At 49.2% G+C, this 21,823-nt stretch overlaps 1 protein-coding gene across 1 annotated transcript; it reads left to right on the forward strand.

The window, feature by feature from the left end:
• The first annotated feature begins 938 nt into the window (after window positions 1-938).
• On the forward strand, window positions 939-21,456 carry LOC122366890. The gene is made up of 3 exons (XM_043339543.1): window positions 939-2,016; window positions 2,452-5,645; window positions 21,379-21,456. Exons 1-3 carry the CDS (start codon window positions 939-941, stop codon window positions 21,454-21,456), a joined length of 4,350 nt encoding a protein of 1,449 aa, XP_043195478.1.
• Window positions 21,457-21,823: the final 367 nt, after the last annotated feature.

The following is a 21,823-nucleotide window of genomic DNA, read 5'->3' on the forward strand; positions in this document are numbered from 1 at the left end:
TATTCCGGATACCTATAAGCTTGTGTTCGCGTTAAGAATGACTAAATCATTCACAATATGCATTTATAATGTGTTGACAGTCGTATAGCTAAGGAATTTGAGATCTAGAAATGCAGGGAGCCATCATACCTAATGTTGTGACAGACAAAGAACTCAACACTCGCCAACCCATACGGGAGTGTCATATCATTGCTCCATTTTGTTATTACTATGCATGCGTGTTAGTGTAAGATTGCTAAGATTAGCTAGGTATGCTATAATTTGGCTATCATTTCGTGAGGGCGGTCCAGCTTTCAGGACACCTTGACACCTTGACTGCCCTAAAAGAGTTTCAAATCGATCTGAGAATTCCCCTTCCATGTGAGGTCATCCGATAGTGTCGGGGGGGGGGGGGGGTCCAAGCCGGTCTTTCGAGTACTGTTACGGATTCCGTCTTGTCGACTGCTGCGGCTGTGGGCTATCCGCTTGGATGGTGGTGCCTACTGCTGGGCCGATAGTGGTGCCATCTAGGTGCTCTGAGTACCGAGTCCTAGAGTAGATAAAATGTACTACAGTAGAGGATATGGCTGCATTTGGCAACGCTTGCGCCAGTTATTTGTGTCATTGCGCCGTTTATGTCGCTCTTTTTGTTTACATTTCGGTAGATTTTCGTCATTTGTTACTCTTGTCCTGATTGGTTATAATCGGACGCGTAGTAGTTGTTCGCCAATGATTGAAGGGGGCTCAAATGCGATCCTTTTCGCGGGCTTCTGGCCCCCATTCTTCGTTGAAAGGTCATGTCGGGAGATCATTCGTGGATCGCTCGTGAATTTCGTGATTGAATCTGAGGTCAAATAGATTCGAAGGTCAAGAGAGCAGTGTGTTTAAGCCCTGAGCCTGGTCAGTGAATTTTCCGTCCGCAACAGTGGTGCCGAAATCTCGGGACTCAGTCAGTCAGCATGGCTGAGTTAGAAAAACTTCGACGGCGGAAAATAAGTGCTCAGGGCTGGCTCACAAGAACTGTTTCCAAGCTAGAAGGTGTATTGTCTAGCAAGGAGGTGCAGAAGTTGCCTCTGAGTGATTTGCTGTCCGAGTTTAAAAAGCGGCTGGAAGATTTCGACTCGGCTGAGGCCGACTACGAGATGGAGCTGCCCGACACTGACATAGCTGCTGCCATCGAAGCAGCTGGTGAGGTCAGGGACCAGGCCGTGCTCTCCAGGCAGAGAGCGATCAAGCTGCTGGGAGACATGGAGGAGAGTGCCGAGGCTGGATCCAGCTGTTCCTCCTCGGATAAGGTCAGGCTGCCCAAGCTGCAGCTGCCCAAGTTTGCTGGGGATGTGCTGAAGTGGCCCCAGTTCTGGGAGGCGTTCTCAGTGACAGTGGACAAAAGTGACATGCCAGAGGTAACTAAACTTACCTACCTGCGCTCCCTGCTGTCGGGAGAAGCTCAGCGGTGTGTGGAGGGTATGTCTCTCTGCAAGGACAGCTACCAACACACTTGCGAGATCCTCCAGGAGAGGTTCGGTCGGAAGGAGCGAATCATCTTCGGACACATCCAGGCCCTTCTACAAGTAGGGCAGGAGCAGAAGCTGTCGCTGAAGTGTCTGCAAGATGAGCTTCTTGTCCACGTGAGGAGCTTGGAGGCACTGGAGGTGACAGGAGAGAGGTACGGAGTGGTCCTGACACCGCTCTTAGTGTCACGGCTGCCAGAAGAGGTCCGCAAGAACTGGGCAAGAGAAGGAGGAGGCAAGGAAAGTGACCTGGACTTCCTGCTTCAGTTCCTGAAGAAGGAAATCAACAGCCTGGAGAGGTCCCAGGCCTTCAGTGGTCTGGCAGCACCTGCAGCTGAGCAGCTTCCTGGCCTGCGGCAGGAGCGGCGTGCCAGGCGGGAGAGGCCCGCAGCCTCTGCTGCTGCCCTGCAGACGTCAAGTTCAGCTGCAGCCTGTGGATTCTGCAGTGGTGGTCATCAGACGGCTAGCTGCCCAGACCTGCTGAAGCTGGCGGTGGGTGACCGACCTGCCAAGATACAGAAGGCAGGTATGTGTTTTCGTTGTTTGAGGATGGGCCACAAGGGGTATAACTGCAGTGAGAGGTGCAAAAACTGTAATGGTAAGCACCATGCTGTGTCGTGTTTTAAGCAGGGTGATCGTCCATCCCTTGCTGCTGATGGTCCCTCTGTGAAGCCGTCACTGGACACTAACTTGTCATGCTCGTCGCCCTCTCTGAGTGTGGTGTCCCCTACTGCCACAGTGATTGTGAAGGGGAGAAAGGGTACCACCACGGCTACTGTGCTGTTGGACACTGGATCCAACCGGTCATACATTTCGTCTGCCTTGGTGAACAGGTGTGCCCCTGACTGGATCGGTTCACGTGAGATGTCATATGCAGCGTTTGGTGGGGGCGAGAGTGGTTCTAGGCTTAGAAACATCTACTGTGTCAAGATGTCAGGTGCCTGTGTGTCTCAGCCCACAGAGGTGGAGGTAGAGGTCGCTGAAGTTCCAGTGATCTGCGCTCCGCTCGCTCGGCCTTCGGTCCCGTCCAGTGCGCTGGCTGCGTTCAGCAACCTGGAGTTGGCCGATCCTCCACAGGATGGTCGACAGCTTTCTGTGGACATTCTCATCGGACTCGACTATTACTGGCAGGTGATGGGGAACGGTTTCATCAGGGTGGATGGGTCGGGTCCGGTGGCTCAGCAGACCGTGTTCGGCTGGGTGTTGTCTGGGCCCTCTGGTGAGCCTGCGGGTCACCCGACTGTGACTGGGACTCAGTTCCTCGTCATGTCAGATGTGTCTGAGGATAGACTGAGACGGTTCTGGGATCTAGACAGTGTAGGGATCTCAGACTCGCCGTTTGAGGAGGATGTGTCTAAGGACCCAGTCGTGCAGGAGTTTGAGTCGTCTGTGTGCTTCCAAGATGGGAGATATGTAGTTCAGCTTCCGTGGAAGCATGAGAAGCAGCTCTGTCTGGAGGACAACAGGAGAGCTGCTGAGGTTAGACTAGCTAGCCTCGATAGGAAGTTAGATAAGGACCCTCAGTTACATGCAGCCTATGACCGTGCCCTAGAGGAGCTTGAGGCTGAGGGGATCATTACTGAGGTGTCTTGTGATGAGGTGGATGGTCCTGTGTTCTACCTGCCGCACCGACCCGTAGTGCGTGAGTCCAGTGCTACCACTAAGGTTAGGCCTGTCTTTGATGCGTCAGCCAAGGGACCCAATGGCGTGAGTCTCAATGACTGCCTGGAGACCGGTCCGTGCCTACTGCCAGACCTGGTTGAGGTGCTGATGCGGTTTAGGAGATGGAGGTTCGCGGTGTCAGCGGATATCCGCAAGGCGTTCCTCATGATTGGACTCAGGGAGCGTGATCAGCACGTTCATAGGTTCCTGTGGCACAAGGATGATGTCGTGAGGACCATGTCCTTCAACAGGGTAACTTTTGGGGTCAAGAGTAGCCCGTTCCTGCTTGGTGCCACGCTGAGACACCACCTGCTCTCGTGTCCTCCCTCACGTGCGGTCTCGGAACTTGGTCAGAACATGTATGTAGATGACCTCTTATCTGGTGCTGACTCTGAGGATGACGCACTAGCTCTGTACTCTGAGGCGAAGGAGGTCCTGGCTCAGGCTGGGATGGAGTTGACTAAGCTGAGCTCTAACAGCTCTGTCGTGTTGGACAAAGCGGCCGCGCTGTCTAGTTCAGACGATGCCGCCGAGAGTCACCATGTCCTGGGAGTCGAGTGGAAGCCCGGTGATGATGTGTTCTCGTTCAATGGGGTTTGTGTTCCCGAGGAGGTGAGGGTGACTAAAAGAGTGATCTTGTCTTTCATCGCTAGACTGTTCGACCCGCTAGGCTTCCTGTCTCCCTACATCATGACTCTGAAGCAGCTGTTCCAGGAGACTTGGTGTCTGGGTCTCGACTGGGACGAACCTGTGTCTGACGATATCTGTAGCAGGTTCATGACGTGGTTGAACGGTCTGAGACTTGTGAAGGGGATCACTGTGCCACGGAGCTACTGTTGTGAAGGGTGGCGTGATGTCAGTGCTCTGACCGTGCATTCCTTTGGTGATGCTTCAGAGGTGGGCTACGGTGCCGTGGTGTACCTGCAGCTGACGCTGAGTGACGGATCAGTGGTGACGCCTCTGGTGATCGCTCGCGGCCGAGTGGCTCCGCTGAAGAGGGTCAGCCTGCCGCGTCTCGAGCTGCTCGCCAGCCTGATGGCTGCCCGACTGCTCAGGTTTGTGTTCCGCGCGCTCAACTTGCCAGCGGATTCTCCGTACCGGTGCTGGACGGACTCGATGGTGTCGCTCGGATGGATCAAGGGTGATCCGTCCAGGTGGAAGCAGTTTGTTCGCAACAGAGTGACAGAGATCCAGTGTTTGACTGACCCTGCTCAGTGGGTTCACTGTCCTGGATCAGACAACCCGGCTGATCTGATCACGCGAGGTGTCAATGCCAAGGCACTGACGGACTCGTGCTGGTTCACTGGCCCGGACTGGTTGAGAGAGGGTGGTGATGGTGCAGCTGACCTTCCCCTCCCCCCAGGGCCGGACTTGATCGAGTCTGAGCTGTCTGCAGAGGCTACTGGTGCCCCGGCTCCGGTCGCAGCAGCTCAGCTGGCGGCCACTGTTGTCGCTGCCAATTCGTCTTCGGAGCCTGTCTTTGAGGTAGAGCGGTTCTCCTCTCTGACAAAGGCCATTCGTGTCGCCGCTCTGGTGTTGAGGTTCATCAAGAGGTTGAAAGAGCGGCGAGTTTCTGGTAGAAGTCGTGACCTCCCAGCTCTGAGTTTTGTCGAGCTGAGGGAGGCAAAGATGTGTCTCATCAAGTTGACCCAGTTGCAAGCCTATCCTACAGAACTGAATGCTCTGGGACGAGGCAAGCCTCTTAGCGGCGGCTCCCGAGTTGCATCTTTGCGTCCGTTCTTGGACGAGCAGGGGCTGCTGCGAGTGCGCAGTAGACTGGTGAACTCTGACATGACTCTTGGTGACAAGTGTCCCATTCTGATCCCCAAGGGTCATCTCGCTGACCTGATCATCAGTTTTCAGCACGTGCTGTTGAAGCACGCTGGTGTTGACTCGCTCCTGACGACTCTCAGACGCGAGTACTGGATCGTCGGAGCCCGGAGAGCAGCCAAGAGAGTAAAGCGCGCCTGCGTTGCGTGCCAGAGACAGGATGCTGCCGCTCTGAACGCGCCGGTGGCGCCTCTCCCGGCTCTGAGGGCAAGTAAGGCTCCGCCTTTCTCTGTGACAGGCGTGGACTTCTGCGGCCCGCTCTTCTGTCCTTCCCGACAGAAGGTCTACATTTGTTTGTTCACGTGTGGTGTGACCAGAGCGATTCATTTGGAGCTGGTCGATTCTATGTCGCTGTCGGACTTCCTGTTGGCTTTCAGGAGGTTCTGTGCCCGGCGTGGCATGCCGTCATTCATATACTCTGACAACGCCTGTACGTTTAAGAGTGCGGCTGCCAGTCTGCTGTCCGAGTTCGGACCCGCCAGCCCGGAGTGGAAGTTCATAGCCCCCAGAGCCGCTTGGTGGGGAGGCTGGTGGGAACGGCTGGTTCGCACAGTCAAGAGCGCCCTGAAGAAGACGCTCGGCAGGAGCGTACTTTCGAAGGTGGAGCTGGAGACTCTGCTTCTTGAGGTCGAGGCTGCGGTGAATTCTCGTCCTCTGACGTTTGTCAGTGACGATTTTGACGCTGCTCACCCCCTGACTCCGAGTCACTTTTTGTCAGGTGGAGTGACAGGTGCCCGTGTTCCCGTGGTGGATGACTCCGCTGAGGTCACGGCGTCCTCTTTGGCAGAGAGGGAGCTTCAGCGCCAGGATTTACTCTCGAGGTTCTGGGATGTGTGGCAGGCTGACTATCTGAAGAACTTGCCTCACTCTGTGAGGAAGTTCAAGTCTCGAGGTAGGCTCCAGATAGGTTCGGTTGTACTTATCCGAGAGGATAATGTCCCGAGACTGTCCTGGCTGATGGGTGTAGTACAGCGTCTGCATCCTAGCTCTGACGGTGTTGTGCGGTCGGCGGACGTGAGGACAACGAGGGGTGTCCGCACGCGACCGGTGCAAAGGCTGCACGATTTAGAAGTAGCTGAGTAGGTAGGATATGCGGTAGTAGTCACTGATTGGCGTTGTGTGTGGTTTCGACGCGCGCTGTGTTTCCGAGTAGGAAAACTTGTGTGCGATTGCTTTTGTATTGTGTGTGTTGTTTGCATTGCTTGTTTCGGTTAGATCGTAAGCAGGTTAACGCTCTAAGGTGGGGAGTGTTACGGATTCCGTCTTGTCGACTGCTGCGGCTGTGGGCTATCCGCTTGGATGGTGGTGCCCACTGCTGGGCCGATAGTGGTGCCATCTAGGTGCTCTGAGTACCGAGTCCTAGAGTAGATAAAATGTACTACAGTAGAGGATATGGCTGCATTTGGCAACGCTTGCGCCAGTTATTTGTGTCATTGCGCCGTTTATGTCGCTCTTTTTGTTTACATTTCGGTAGATTTTCGTCGTTTGTTACTCTTGTCCTGATTGGTTATAATCGGACGCGTAGTAGTTGTTCGCCAATGATTGAAGGGGGCTCAAATGCGATCCTTTTCGCGGGCTTCTGGCCCCCATTCTTCGTTGAAAGGTCATGCCGGGAGATCATTCGTGGATCGCTCGTGAATTTCGTGATTGAATCTGAGGTCAAATAGATTCGAAGGTCAAGAGAGCAGTGTGTTTAAGCCCTGAGCCTGGTCAGTGAATTTTCCGTCCGCAACAAGTACCATACTAGTCTAAGCAGCCTCACATCGTTCTAAGGTAATCTGCAATAATCTGTAGGGGAGAGTGGGGTAATTTGGCCGGTGGTGTAAATTGGCCGCCCCCACCTGTACGAAAGCTGATAAAAGTGAATGAAATAACTTTAGTCTCTATTCATTTGTCATCGGCAGAACTAACTCGAGAACAAATGTCAAAACTTTCCCCCTCTTAGTTTTATTCAAAATTAATAAAAGGTGAATTACGTTAGAAAATGGTAACTTTTACTTCCGTTTAAAAATTTGTATAACATGTAGTATTTGGGCTGTAAACTAATTAAAACATTATAAAGCTATTTTTGAGGGTGTTTAGCGGTTCCAAGAGCAATTTCATCTAGTTCTGTACAGCCATGACGACTTCATAGACAACTTTTTTCCAGAATAGCAATGTGGGGTTATTTGGCCGGGACTAGCGGGGCAACTTGGCCGGTGCGCTCAGAGTCACTATGCTGGGACGGCCGAGTTGTCATGGTCAATTATACCATAAAGGACATAATTCATGACCAACTTTGACTACCTTGATGCCATATTTCCTATTGGACAGCTGTAAGGGCATGTGACGTCATTAAAGGTTACCTAACGCTTTTTTGCTAATAAATACTTACCGAAAAAAGATACAGCCGCGCAAATTGTCTCATTGTGTTCAGCTCGTCAAGGCGCATCGAATGATATACATGATGACCTTGAACTCACGTAACCTTGAGATCAAGCGACCTGAGGTAACGTGACCTGAAGCCAACCTTGACCTTGACCTTGACCTTGACCTCTCGAGGTCAACACATACATGATTCGATGCGGAATGACGAGAGAATTACGGTGGTGTTTTTAGTTTTGGCCTAACTTAATTACTTCAAAAGGTATTCGTAAAAAACTGTCATCGCATCTAGAGCCGCTAATTTTGACTATTTTCGAACCCTGTGACGGCTGAGTCAACCTCCAAAATGCTTCAAATGCGTCGTAAGACACGCATCATTGCTGAATGTGAAGCTGACTCGCCTATAACAAAAATCATGGCCTCAAACTAACACCGGCCAAATTGTCCCACACCCCCGGCCAAATAACCCTGCTAGTGGGGCAATTTGGCCGCTTTGCAGACCTTTGTAATACGCCACAATTTCAATATAAGTAGTTACTCAATCATTCCAAGTTTACTGTCCAAGAAAGTAAAATGTATGCCACACCTGTCAGCGTTGAGAAAATGCAGAAATGTGTTGTCGATTTTTAGTTACATCGTTTTCTTAAAAAAAAGCGGCCAAATTACCCCACTCTCCCCTACAGGGCTCTGAATGCAGGTTGGTAGAGGTAGGATATCTACAAGAAACAACTCTAATAGGATTCCCATTACATGACCTTTGATTCAAGTGGAGCATTTTGATATCCATATTCAGGTTAAGATAGGTCACACTCAGCACAGAGACTGAACATCAGTCTCTAGGACCCCATACTGCTATATGAGAGCACATCGGCGGCGGAACGGGGAGGGCACCGGGGCACCGTGCCCCCCTTTGATTTGGGCATTTTAACATTAGCCCTATGGGCGCTGCATGGAAAGAATGGGACCAAAAGTCGGCAGTGCCCCTTAATTGAAGGTGTTCCGCCGCTACTGTGAGGGCAGGGCTTTTAAATCCATACAGAAACTAAAGCACTGCGCTTTCCTTTAAGTACGGCCTTGAAGGACCCTAAACTGGCCTTAAAGCATACATAGATATCTGAGGGCCTATGTATGTAGGTCCCTTCCTAAGCCAATGCCAGTCACTAGAGCCCAATGCGTTGTTTGATGGCTAATAGCGCCCTTGGAGCGCGCAACAGCGGCCTCAATCCCTCAAGAACTTTGATTTTAGAGGCCGCCATGTCTGTGCCAATGGGCTCCGCTTCTCGGTTGTCGATTCCTTATGCTATTTCAACCTTGGTTTTGCAGCTTACAGCAAAATTCTTTCAATAAAATTGTTAACTTGTCTTTGTACTGTAGAAAAGCGGCACTTTTTCATCGATTACGGGCGCTGCGGGGGGGGGGGGGTGAATTCGCCCTGGATCCGCCAGTGAGGTTTTGTGTTTTGGGTCGGACCCCCCCAATTCCAAAACCGTGGCGGAGCCCCTGATTCTCGTGCTGTGTTCAAAAAGACGTTTACAGTGAGGGGCAAACTTAAGAAAAACGAACTATGGCACATGTGGAGCGGCTGCCCTCTGGCTCATTTCGATAAAGCGGCGTGTTGCATGAACCGCCGCCTCGCAGCCTGAGGGTGTCCCCACACCGAGCTGGATGGGTCGGAGCTCAGCTCCCAGGCTAGACGCCATGTGCCGGGCGGCCATGCGAGATGACAGGCGCCGGTACACGCTCCCGACCGCTATAGGCCGCAGTCCACTGCCTTTTTTCTTCAGTGCACAAAGCGATGCACTGAAGAGCGCGTCTCTTGCAAAGTCGGGGACCTGGCCGGCGAGAAACAAGTTCACTAGCGCTGTCAAAGAGCGGAGGAGACGGCGTCCACTCTCCGCCGCTTCTCTGGAGATGAGCTGACGCAGGTGTAGAGGTCTCATGCCGTCGAGGCCGGCCGATGACCCGGTGAGCATCGAGTTTATGGCAGCCTCCACCTCCTCTGGTGTCAGCCTCCACCTCCTCTGGCTAGTTCCTCGGGTTCTCGACGCTGTATGGCCTTGTGTGCGATGACAAGCGTTTGGTGATCGGCCATACCGCGCGGGGACAACCAGCCGAGTTTTGTTCGCAGGTCGGAGACATGGTCAAATTTACGTCGGCCGAAAATAACTCGGGCGGCAAAGTTAATAACTTTTTGGAGTCGATCAAAATTTTTTTGGGACCCATTTCCATAAACTGAAAGGCAGTACTGGCTACGTGTTACTACGAGTGCCGTCACGAACATTCTAATGATGCCATCTGGGAGACAGTGGCGCGCGTGTGAGAGACCAATCAACAGACCGGTACACCGGCGGCAGAGTTCGGAGACGTGTTCGCCCAAAACGTGTTCTTAGCTACCAAGACAATATTCGTTGCATACAATATCATGCAAAGGTCAAGGTCAAGGTCAGGTCAGGTCACCAAAAACGAAATATAGAAAAGGGCATGTGCGACACATGTTTTATAGGTCATATTATTCATATAATTCAATAGGCACACTCAATAAGTGATATGGACCACATCTGGATGAATTTCAGGTCAAGGTCAGGTCAAAGTCAGGTCAAGTGAGGTCAAATTTTGAAGTTGGTTGTTAAGGCCTAAAAAGGTGTCATCTGATGCAGTTTTTCACGGCGAATCGAATGGTGCTATTTTTGTTTCCGTACGAGGTTTAGAACTTCCAAAAACTTCATTTTTCAAAAAAAAATTGTGTGTCGTGACGTCATAAAATTTTGAATAACTCCCACATTTTTGAACCGATTCTTCTAAAAATTGGTATGTAGGTGCACATAGACCACTTATCTGACAGATGTTCCGTTTTTTTTCGATACACTCAACATTTTGGATTGTATAATTATTTTCCCAAAAGTCAGTTTTTTGAAGAAAAAAATGGGCCAAACTCCAAAATTTTCGAAAACCGAGATAGCCATTTGATAGACAAAGTAAAATCATGTATAACTTTAAAATGAAGATTTTAGCGGCGTTTGAAATTTTGCCGTTTTTGAGGCGAAAATGGCGAACATGACGCCACTGAAAGGTCATTTTCTCAAAACATTCCGACGGATTTCGCTCAAATTTTCAGGGAACGTGTCAAATTGATGTATGATAAGGTACTGAAAGTTTGACGTCGCTGGCGTAACGCGTTTAGAAGTTATTGGCGAAAAACGGGAGGGGGCAGATTCTGCCCCCCCCCCCCCCCAGCGTGAATGTTCGCCATTCGATTTGGCCAAAATCATCATAAATTTGACATATTTTTGATAGAAAATGGCGTTAGTATTTGACTTTTGCAAGAGCGGCGAAAGACGCATTTGGTAGCACTATTTTTTCCTTCACGAGAAAAAAACTTCATCGAAATTTGCAGGCCTCATCTAAAAGGCCAAATTTATGCTTAGTTCATTCGAATTCGACCAATTGAGGCCCGGTTTTGGATAAACCAAACCTCACTGAGTCAAATGGTATGCTTTAATAATATTTTAGTCCTCAACTTAGGCGTCAGTCCAGCTCACAACTCGGCATCATTTGTATAGATCGTTATGGGGTGAAGGGATTTTTGCCGCCCGCGTGACGTCACGGTAAAGGAATTCTGAGGCTCGTGAACGGGGGCTGATCTAACCCAGTATCAGTGGCGGCGGATTAGATTTTGGCGAGGGGGGGGGGCAAGATCCCAGTCGAGATGATGTCATAGGCGGATCCAGAAAGGCGTTTTCGACGCTGTAGGGGACATACCCCCCCAAAAAAAGTGTCCAAAATCCAAAAACTCCTCGGATTTCGATTCCTCACTTCGATTCCTTTTTTGCATTATACAGGGTGATCGAAAAAGTGTCACCCCTAATTTAAAAGCCATATAACTCGCGATTGGTTGGTCGTACGACTTTGCGCCAGGCAGCATTGGAAAGAGCATACAATTTCCTTTCGAATGGATGTAAATATGCATGGTTTATGCCGCAAACGAAGATGTAGCTATTCAAAAAGTATGTGAAGGACGCAATTTGGCGTGTTCAAAAGTTTGGTTGTGCAAATTTGTACTTTGGACAGAGTTTTTGATCTGACAGCTCACGTGACAGCTCACGTGAGCATTTTTCTTAACTGTTCCATGGTTACCGCTGCATAAAATTGCTAATCTAGACCAGGGTATATTGAGTGAAATCTAGACCACCTGAGAGAGCGGCTGCAGGTGTGTTGGGCTAAGATCTCCCAGCGTCAGGTGATAAAGGCAATCGAGGCCTTCCCAAAACGCCTGGAGGCGTGCATCGCCTGCGGTGGCGGTCGGTTCGAGCACCGACTCGACTTCGAGTGAAGACGAGTCTAAGGTCAGCTGAGAAACAGTCTGCAGTGAACAGTGCAGTGAACATTTAATGCAAAAAAAAAAAAAAATCCTGATAAAAGTGTTATTACGGAGCGAGCGAAGCGAGCGGAGTCTTTCCTTAGATTAACGGAAATTTCTGAGTATGAGCGGCCGGCCGTGCGGACGCTTTTGCGAGGCGTCCGCACTCAGCAACCACTTGACCGATTTACATGCGGTAATTTTTGTAGGGTAGCTTCTTTCCTTCTACCAAGTATTGGACTATTCCCGATGCATGTGGGTGACCCCTTATGCACGTGCCACGTGCAAAACGAAGAGGTGTCAGTTTTGTAATTGTTGCAATATCTCGGTAACTACTTGGCCGATTGCGCTCAAAGTTGGCATGTAGGTAGGCACCCACTAGGCACTGCATATCCATGGGCCAGAGTTGGGGTGCCACTGCACGTGCGCACGTGCAGGGGTCGTTTCCAGATCTCGAGAACGGCTGGACCGATGGCGCTCAAATTTGGTACACGGTGAGGGACCAGTTAGTAGGGTGCCGTGCACAAGTCAGTTGGGACCCATTTTGCATGTGCGCACGTGCAGGATGGCGCTTCCAGATCTCGAGAACGGCTGGGCCGATTTCGCTCAAATTTGGCACATCACTAGAGATCGGTTAGTGGGGTGCCGTGCACAAGTCAGTTGGAGGAACCCCCTCGAAATTTCGCACGTGCAAGGCTCACCCTATCGCTCGCTCCGTTAGTCGCCCCAAAAGGCGTTATACTGGTTATTAGGAAACATAAGGAAGGTACGTTTTGTCTATTTCGGGCGATGCAGGGGCCAGGGGGAGGGGGAGTAAATATTTGTTTTAAATGCCCGCTCCCTGGATCCGCCAGTGGACGATGAAACGCTTTTCTTATTGCTGTATTAGAAAAAAGCTCCAATGGGAAAAATTGTGCCATAACCCGATCGCATATCAGATGTTGAAGAACGGTGCCAACCCTTTTGAAGTAGGCGAGCGCTATTCTTCAATGAGGTAACTCGTTACCATTTCCTCTGTTCATTTTACGTTCGATTTCCGTTTAACCTTCCTTTAAAAAGTATTTGAGTCAGATATCAACTGAAACTAGCTCACAGCGGGAGGAGACCACTCAAACATTCAGAGACAGTCGGTCGCATCTAAACCTATTGGGACAGCGATCCGCCAGAAACCCTCCCCAATGGCAGTAGTTCGCCAACTAAGCTCACCGAGACGGGCTGTCTCGATGGGTTTATACAGGAAGCCTACAGCAAGGCTTAATAAGGCCTAAACGCTCGTCAAGCTGGGAACGGAGGGCTGAGGTGAGGGAGCGCGGCGGCGGGCTGGGGTGAAGGAACGGTGGCCTGGAACGAGAATCCAGAAGCTCTGGGTGGGGCGTTTCTTTCTTAGGGCTTTAGGGTGCGCTGACTGCGGTAAAAGGTTCAACTTATCACACCAAATCTTGCCACGACATCTACCGGTTCAGGCACTCGAGAATCAGCGACCAGTGGTATCTGCAAAGACGAAGCATTTCCAACCCAGCTTCAGCCTGGTGTCAGGGCGCCTCAGGTGGCTTTAATTACAGTTGCACATACCAAACGACCTCAGTGCAGCCAGTCTGTGGCCGAAACCATTCGGAACAGACTTCAACGAAAAGTGAGACAAGGTTAGTGCTATCGTTAAGTGCCATTATAGACTTGGGCCCCGTTGGCTTGACCCACTGGAAGGTGGTTGTTATCGAACGCTGCGGGGCATACTCATTTTTCCAAAATACCTTAGATTTTGCTTTCGTATTCATAGGCGGCGGAACGGGGAGGGCACCGGGGCACCGTGCCCCCTTTGATTTTGGCATTTTAACGTTAGCGATATGGGCGTTGCAAGGAAAGAATGGGACCAAAAGTCGGCAGTGCCCCCCCCCCTTAATTGAAGGTGTTCCGCCGCTAATGTTCGTGTTTGCTGCTCTTTATTCTATAGCCAGCCTTTAGACAGAGGGGGGCCCACTAATGATCAGTGCTCTAACCCTCAAAAGTTTCCAACATTAATATTTACTTTTTTAATAGTGAAATCGAAATAAAGCGGATGCTGAACTGTAAACATCCAGTTTTTACACTGGTCCCACACAAGTCTCCGAATGCCCAAAGCAGATCTCTGATGACTGGCCTTTGGGTGTCATACCATACCGTGCATTGGTCAATGTGGTCAATGTGTACGACCTCGGCGTTTACCATTTTATGCGCTGGAAACTGTTGCGCTCGAAAAAAAATCAGGGGACTGGCTTATTATGAGCGCTCATTAGTCCTAACTACCCGCAAGCGAATGGCTAGCCCTTCCGTCTCCGCTCGCTTGCGATTTGGCATTTATGTAGGTACAAAATACAATAGCGGCAAACGACCACTGAAGGTATGAGTTGCGTCTCTTGCACACTTAAAAATCTCTAAATCGAATCTGAAAAGACAAAAAAAAAATGATATAAAGCGGAAATGTTTAGCATTTACACATATTCAAAAGGCACCGTTGGACAAACTGTAGGAGTGCATAGCTGCAATATCAGGTTATGGAAATTTTCCTCATGTTTAGGGCACAAATTATGGAGGGGCAAGAATATGCGTTTGCCCCTCCTCCAAAAGTTTCTTAGGGGACGATGCCTCCTCTGCCACCCCGTATCCGTCGCCCCTGTAAGCGGTCACTGAAGGCCTGGGTTGCTGCTGCGTCACGCTGACGCTTATAATGCCTCCAAAACTATAGGTTGAAGAGAGGAAAACTTCAATTGAACGCGAACGCTTGCCATTTAAGAAAGGCAACGTATGATAAAGTATATGGGCATCTGGTTACATCTTCAGATGATCGAACAGCATAATCACTAATCAGGTATATGGTTTCTTGTCTAGGCTTTGTCACAAATTATGGGGGGGGGGGCAAAAAGATACTTTTGCCCCCCACGAATTTGCCAGGGGGCAGCTGCCCTTTCCTGCCCCACCCCCGAATCCGCCGCCCCTGCCCAGTGTGGATGTAAAAATAGGCAAATACGAGCTACAAGTCTGGGAAATAGGAGCCAGGTACAAATAATTTTGATGAAATTTATCGTGTATGTGAAATCAATGTGTGCCAGCCAGTTTTCTCAGCAATTCAGCCAGCAATTCTCGTGCTGTGTTCAAAGAGACGTTTACAGTGAGGGTCGAACTTTGAAAAAAAAACGAACTATAGTTGGCTCTCGGGAACCAGTCGGCCGATCATGTTCATGCTAATTCATGTTATTCTTCATCTTCATCTTCATCTTCGTGTGATCGGGTCAAGAGGCACGATGTCCTGTAGGGCCCGTTCTCGCCGATTTCCATAACTCCACTTAGTTCTCAGTCTGTTACAGGAGTGGAGTACCAGATCGATTCCCAGTGCGCATCCAGCCTGTTCTTAAAGACGTTGACTGAGGGCGAATGTACAATTTCTGCTGGAATTCCGTTCCAATCGTTAATACACCGTACAGAAAATTAATTCAGTCTGGCACGGCAGGTTGCACGAGGCTTCCGTAGTTTAAGTGTGTGACCCCTAGTTCGCCTTTCAGGATTCGTTGCCAGAAGCTCTGAAGGATCAGTATCAACGTGGCCGTGCAGCATCTTGTATGCGTGAATCATATCCATGCGTCTACGCCGATAGTACGGTGACGGGAGCTTCAGTCTCTTCAGCCTTTCAGGATATGGAAGGTGGCGGATGCTCACCACTAACCGGGTGGCTCTTCTTTGAACCCTTTCGACTGCCTTCTGATCAGCTCTATTGAACGGACCCCAAACAAGACTGCTGAACTCCAGGTGAGGCCGCACGAGAGATTTGAACGGAAGAGGCAGGGTAAACTCATCTAAAAAGGCGAAGGACCGGCGGATGACCGCAAGAACTTGAGACGCTTTGAAGACCGCCGTAGACGCTTGCTGTCGAAACTTCAAGATTGAGTCGACCTGCATACCCAGGTCTCTCTCGACTGACGTGTTTGTCAGTCTGTCCGACCCCATTTGAAATGAGTGGTGGTCCTTGGCTGCACCAACATGAAGCACTTTGCACTTATTCTCGTTAAATGGCAGCTGCCAGGTTCTAGAATCTAGACCATTCCACGAGGGCGTTCAGGTCTGCCTGCAATGTCCGCACATCATGTTCAGAAGAGATGCCTGAGAGCAGCTTTGTGTCATCCGCGAACATTCGCACATTTGAAGTGACAGCATCTGGCAAGTCATTGACATAAAGCAAGAAGAGCAATGGGCCCAACACTGAGCCTTGGGGCACACCACTGCGCACAGGGACCAAGTCTGACATGTTTCCATATAGGGACACTTGCTGCATTCTGTCTTCCAGGAATGATTCAATCCAAGACAACACTCGGTCACCAATACCATAACAGCGCAGCTTGCCTATCAGTCTCTTGTGTGGGACGGAGTCGAACGCCTTTCGGAAGTCAAGGTAAATCACTTCGACCTCCGTCTTGTCCTCCAACAGGCGGCTCCATGAGTCTATAGAGTCAAGCAGTTGCGTGTCACAAGATCGCTTCGGGCGGAAGCCATGCTGGTCCTTGGACAGCAGGTCATTTGACAGCAAATGGTCCATTAAACAATCACGGATGAGCGACTCAAGAATCTTACAGGGAACAGATGTGAGGCTGACAGGTCTTTAGTTTCTTGGGTCTTCCTTTTCACCTTTCTTAAAGATGGGTATGACTTTACCGTGCTTCCAGTCTGCAGGAATAGACCCAGTTTCAAGCGATTTTCGGAACAGTAAGGTCAAGGGAAGGGAGAGAGGACCACTCAATTCCCTTATGCGGGGGTGAATGTCATCAGCTCCTGGGGCACTATTGGGGTTCAGTGCTTTAAGCTTTTCCTTCACTGTGAAAAGGTTGACTGGTATATCGATCAGCGGCGGCCCTGTGTAACGGTTTGCTAGTTGTGGCACGACATCCGTTTTTTCAATAGTGAATGCGCCTCAGAAGACATCATTCAGGAGCGAGGCCTTCTCTTTTTCCTCGCTAACAAGCTGGCCCTGGTCGTTTCTTAGATCACCAATACTTGCTTTAACTTTACGGCGGCTGTTCACATGTTTCCAAAAAGCCTTCGGGTTTACTTTCATGTTTGCTGATATCTTAGCTTCAAAATCTTTCCTTAACCCGCGCCCCGTAGGGGGGGGCCGAAACGGCCCCCCCCCTGTCCTTTTCGGTCGATATCTCCTAAACGGCTGGAGATATCGCCACCAAACTTTCAGGATCCCTCCGGGCATCAATTTTACACATTGTGACCAAAAAATTTTCCAGAGGCTATGATAGGTTGGCCACAAATGACGTCAGAGTGACGTCATGTTCTGTCATTTTCGACCGAAAAAAGACCTTCGCGAGAAGACCTGTCAGGACTACAGCTTTGAAGATACAGAAAAATGATCAAGACATAAAAGGTGTAGAATTGACAGGGCTACAAAACTGCTATCTCGAATTTTTGAAATTTTTGAGTTTTGACCCCCAAAAATCAAAAAAGCATTTTTTTGGATATATTCGCCAAAAAATCCAAGAAGTTTTTTGAGTTTCGAAAAAACCGGAATATATGTGATAGTGCCTACCGTCTTCTATCTACATACCAAATTTCAGATCGATATCTCGTTTTTTGGCCAAGTTATAGCGAAAAAACTGTTCAAAAATGATGACGTCAAATTTTCAAACTCAATTTTTGGCAATTCTAGAACTCGTAGAGCAAAACGAAGACCACCATTAGACTCCCCGTGACGAGCTGCATCGAATCGATACCCATTTTATGCAAAAATATCAACTTTGAAATTTGACCTAATTTGACCTGACCTTGACCTGACCTTCACAAAAACGTGACCTAGGCTGGCCCCAAAGGCTGCCTAACCCACATAATCGCATTTGTCATGTAAAATGGACCATAAAACATGTATCACACGACACATTCATATTGTGACCCCCGGTGACCTGACCTCGCTGTGACCTGACCTGGTATCAGTGACCTCAGATAGCAAAGTATGTGTTTGACGAACAATGTGCCATCGATGGTTTTCAATAAATTACCAATTTACTCGCTTTCACAGCACATTTCTTGAATTGCCTGTGAACGGTGAAAATCTGACCTTTGACCTGACCTGTGACGTCATCGGTTTGACCTAGGTCAATGAAATTTGGTCACAAGGTAGTTCCCGGGTGGGGCTATCGAACGCCGTTTGAATTTTGAAAATCGGCCGGTAACTTTCCGAGATCTTAGGGGGGCCGAAACGGCCCCCCCCCCCTACGGGTGGTAGGGTCCGCCGGTAGCCCTACGGGGCGCGGGTTAACTGGCGAGTCAATGTCCTAAGCTTATTTCTGCAAATCTTGTATCTGCTATAGTCGATCGGGTCTTGCGTTCTCATGTACACTGACCGCAGTGCCTTCTTCTTCTTCTTGAGGTTTAGTGAACGGCTATTCACGTAAACGTTCTTTTTAGACTTGACGTTCCTTGCTTTGGGTATGCACTCACTCATCAGCGATTCAAGTTTGCTCCTGAACCACTTGTAACCCGCGTCTACACTCATGGTTGACAAACAGCTCCAGTCAACTGCATGTAGTTTTACACGCAAGGCCGTGAAGTCAGCGCGGTGAAAATTCCATTTCAAGCCGGCAGAAGAACATTTTTTGTTGTAACAGGCAATATCGCATTTCAGTAGCACATGATCACTCCTTCCTAATCCAGGACAATATTCGATCTTTGTTATCATATTCTCATCATTTGTAAACACCAAATCCAGTATACTAGGCCTACAACCCTCTCTAAATCTGGTAGGCTTGGTGACATGCTGGAACAGGAATGCATCCTGAACGGCAGACAAAAACTTGTTGGCAAAATGTGCTTCAGATGCGCTGCAAAAGTTGTTTTCCCAGTCAATCTGAGAAATGTTAAAGTCCCCAACAATGAGCAGGTGAGTGTGCTTGAGAGAAATCGCATTTTTGAAAAAGCAAGACAAGTCATCAACACTTCGATGGGGGGGTCGCCTGAGGGACTGCGATAAATGCATCCGGCAAGTAGCACGTCATTGTTTTCCAAGCACAATTGTACCCAAAGTTGCTCTTTAAATCTTGAATCTGGAAAATGTACGTTGGAAACTTTCAGTCGATGATGAAAGATGCATATGCCTCGAATGCCAAGGTAATTGGTATCATCAAAGTTGGTGTGCACTTCATAACCAGGCACAGAGAACAAGACAAGGGGCACTGACGACATCCGCACCTTTGGTAGCGCTTCAGTGATGAAAATGATATCGGGATCTTCACAAATAGTCCTGCACAAATCATCCCTCTTGTTCAACAATTGGTCCGCATTTGTGTACCAAATACGTAGGCACCGAGTGCCCTCAGATGCATTCTTCACGGGCAGTCACGCTTGCTGAGGTTCTGGAGGACAGCCATCAGACACCGGAACTTCCAAAGATAACACACGGGAGGTATCGTTATGTGCCAATGCATCAGCTGGAACCAAATCATGGGTTGCAGCCGACGACCGGACGACTGGCAAGGTAATAGATCTGGCACTGTTCCTTACACTATCGAAACTCCGACCGGCTTGGGCATGTGAAACTGGCCTGTCATTGGAAATGATCCTCCCGTTGCGGATTACAAGGCTTTGCTCGCCGGCTGCCCTGCGAGAGCGGAGCTCATCTCTCAACTTCCTAGAAGCCTCGCGCTCCACCTTAGTTTGGTGGGGGAGAGGTATATGTTTCCCCATCGCACTGAGTGGCGGAGCTGCGGGGCCATTTTCAGCAGTTCGTGCTTTATGTCCTCGTTCTCCAGCGTTACCACGAGCAGTCTGGGTTTGTCAGGGTTAGCCTTGCCGATCCGAAAGAATCTGGCCACGCTAACTCGTAGTCGAAAGGTTTCCTTGACCATCTCCAAAAATTGGTTTATGTCTTCCTGGGACCTCTGACCCAAAGTTCCAGCCCTCGGCTCCGGGAGGTTGTGCAGGATGATGTTCTTTTTTCGCTCGTCTTTGTCGAAAAAATCGTCAACGACTTTGGCTACACTTGGGACGTCGTTTGGAGGTGTGGCAGAGAGTGGGAAGGCTGACAGCTTAGCGGACACTTCACTAATAACTTCGGAGCACGAACCTCTCACTATTTCGGCATAGGTACTTTCCTGTGACTTTTTCTCGCTTATGCATCCTTCAATCAGCTTCATTCGATCACCTGCGCTTTTTCTTGTTGTTTTAGGATAGCAGTGTTTTCCAGAATAGCCTGATGCATTTCCTTCATCTGGCTCTCTACACTCGAGAATTGCGCATCTATCTTCTTTTCAATTGACACTTTTCCCTGCACAAGATTGCGGAAATCCTGCACGTGATCTTCACATTCCTCGCACAGCCAAAGGAGACCAAATCTAGTGATCGCTTTGTACGCCTCCTCCTCCAGGCCCTGGCAAGCTGGATGGTACCAGGTCATGCATATTTGGCATCTGATTGAACCAAAAACGTCGTTCGAAACCGATTTTCCGCAAGGCTTACCCTCGGAACCATTACAAATATTACATTGCCCGTGACCTTTGGCACGCTTTTACGAGAGGGCAAGGCACCGGCTTTTTTGTCCTTTTTGTTCCTCTCACGCTTGTTCGCTACAACCCACTCCTAAAAGAATAGATCAAAACCTTCAATGAGTGCGGATGTCTCAGAATCTTCGCCAACAGAGTCGTTCATAATTCAGCTAATGGTATCTTGAAAACGAACAACTACTCTATTTAGCTGCACGAGCCTTCCTACAAAAATCAAGGGCACTTTGCCCTACTTTCATTTATAGTTCGTTTTTTTTTCAAAAGGACGCTGGCTCAAAGTATGTTTTTCGAAAAAGCACGCGTTTTAGCGAGCAAAACGAGCAAAAACTGAACCTGAGAAACTAGAACTTCGCCTTATTTTAACATGTGAAGTATTACCGAAAATTTTCATACGTGTGTTTTGGAACCAGACATGAGAACAGCGGTGACGTCATGCTGTCGTACTTGTATTGCAATGTACCGTATAACTATCATGGACGAAACCGCTTACTCGATTATAACCTCGGCAACAGTGAAAAACGAAGTTTCCCCCACATTCGTCGAAACTTTGTCCCATCGTACGGACATTGGGTGCCTGCTGCCACCAGTGACGTCATCATAACATGCTAATTTTTCAAGACACAATTTCCGGGTACTTACCGTGCACAATTTGAAATCGAATATTTTTTCGGTAAGAAATTCTTGGCCAGACGCTGAAGCTGCCAAAACTCACGTGAGAGCTTCAATAAGGAACTTGGAGCCAGCGTCCTTTTGAAAAAAAAACGAACTATAGTTGTTTTTTTTTTTAAACAAAAGACTAGAAAAAATCAAATTTTAGATGTAAGAATAAAGACACATCTTATACTTATATGACACAAAAGTATATTAAATCACAAGTTCACACACCCAAACTAATGCCCCATCAAACGCATCTATCAAAACGCACAGTTATAGCGCAAAACATGCCATCTAGTCTACGTTAAATTAGGAACATGCCAATATATAACACATTAATGAAAACAAGCTATATTCGGCTAAAATCCAAGTTTTCTAGAGCACAGCAAAACACGTCTGTACACTTCAAGAACCCAATCATGACAGCATGACAAGTATCCGCCGGCGTCGTCCGGCCGACTGACCTGCTGACCGCTGCCAGCTCTGACTGGGTCAGGGCAGCGATGTCCGCGACGGGCCGGGAGTCATAGAGCTGCACCGTTTCCAGCTGCGCACAGCCCTGAAGGGCTGCTAGCACAGCACAGGAAATGGCGCTTGCTCCATCAAGAACGACAAACCTCAAGTCGGCGAGGGTAGCCAGGAGGCGTGCCGTCGCTTCCGTTGTCACGGACGGTGACTCTGTAAAACATAAATACAGAGTTATATCATGTTATACCAACTGAAATAGCTCAGATCATTAATATTCATAGCAGAATATAACATGCGAGTTGCTGGGAGGGGGGGGGGGCTAGACACGTCCGCTTTTCGCCTTGCTAGGTATAGCTTAAAAACGGCGCAGCAGGCGCGCCAAATTTTGGGTATCTGTAAGGAATTGATTTACAGGAACCCTCCTACCTTAAAAAAAAGTTAACCCGCGCCCCGCTGGGGGTCCTGGATTTCCA

Source organism: Amphibalanus amphitrite, unplaced genomic scaffold (genome assembly GCF_019059575.1).
Source record: "Amphibalanus amphitrite isolate SeventyFive unplaced genomic scaffold, NRLGWU_Aamphi_draft 000837F_arrow, whole genome shotgun sequence".
Classification (NCBI taxonomy): Eukaryota; Metazoa; Arthropoda; class Thecostraca; order Balanomorpha; family Balanidae; genus Amphibalanus; species Amphibalanus amphitrite.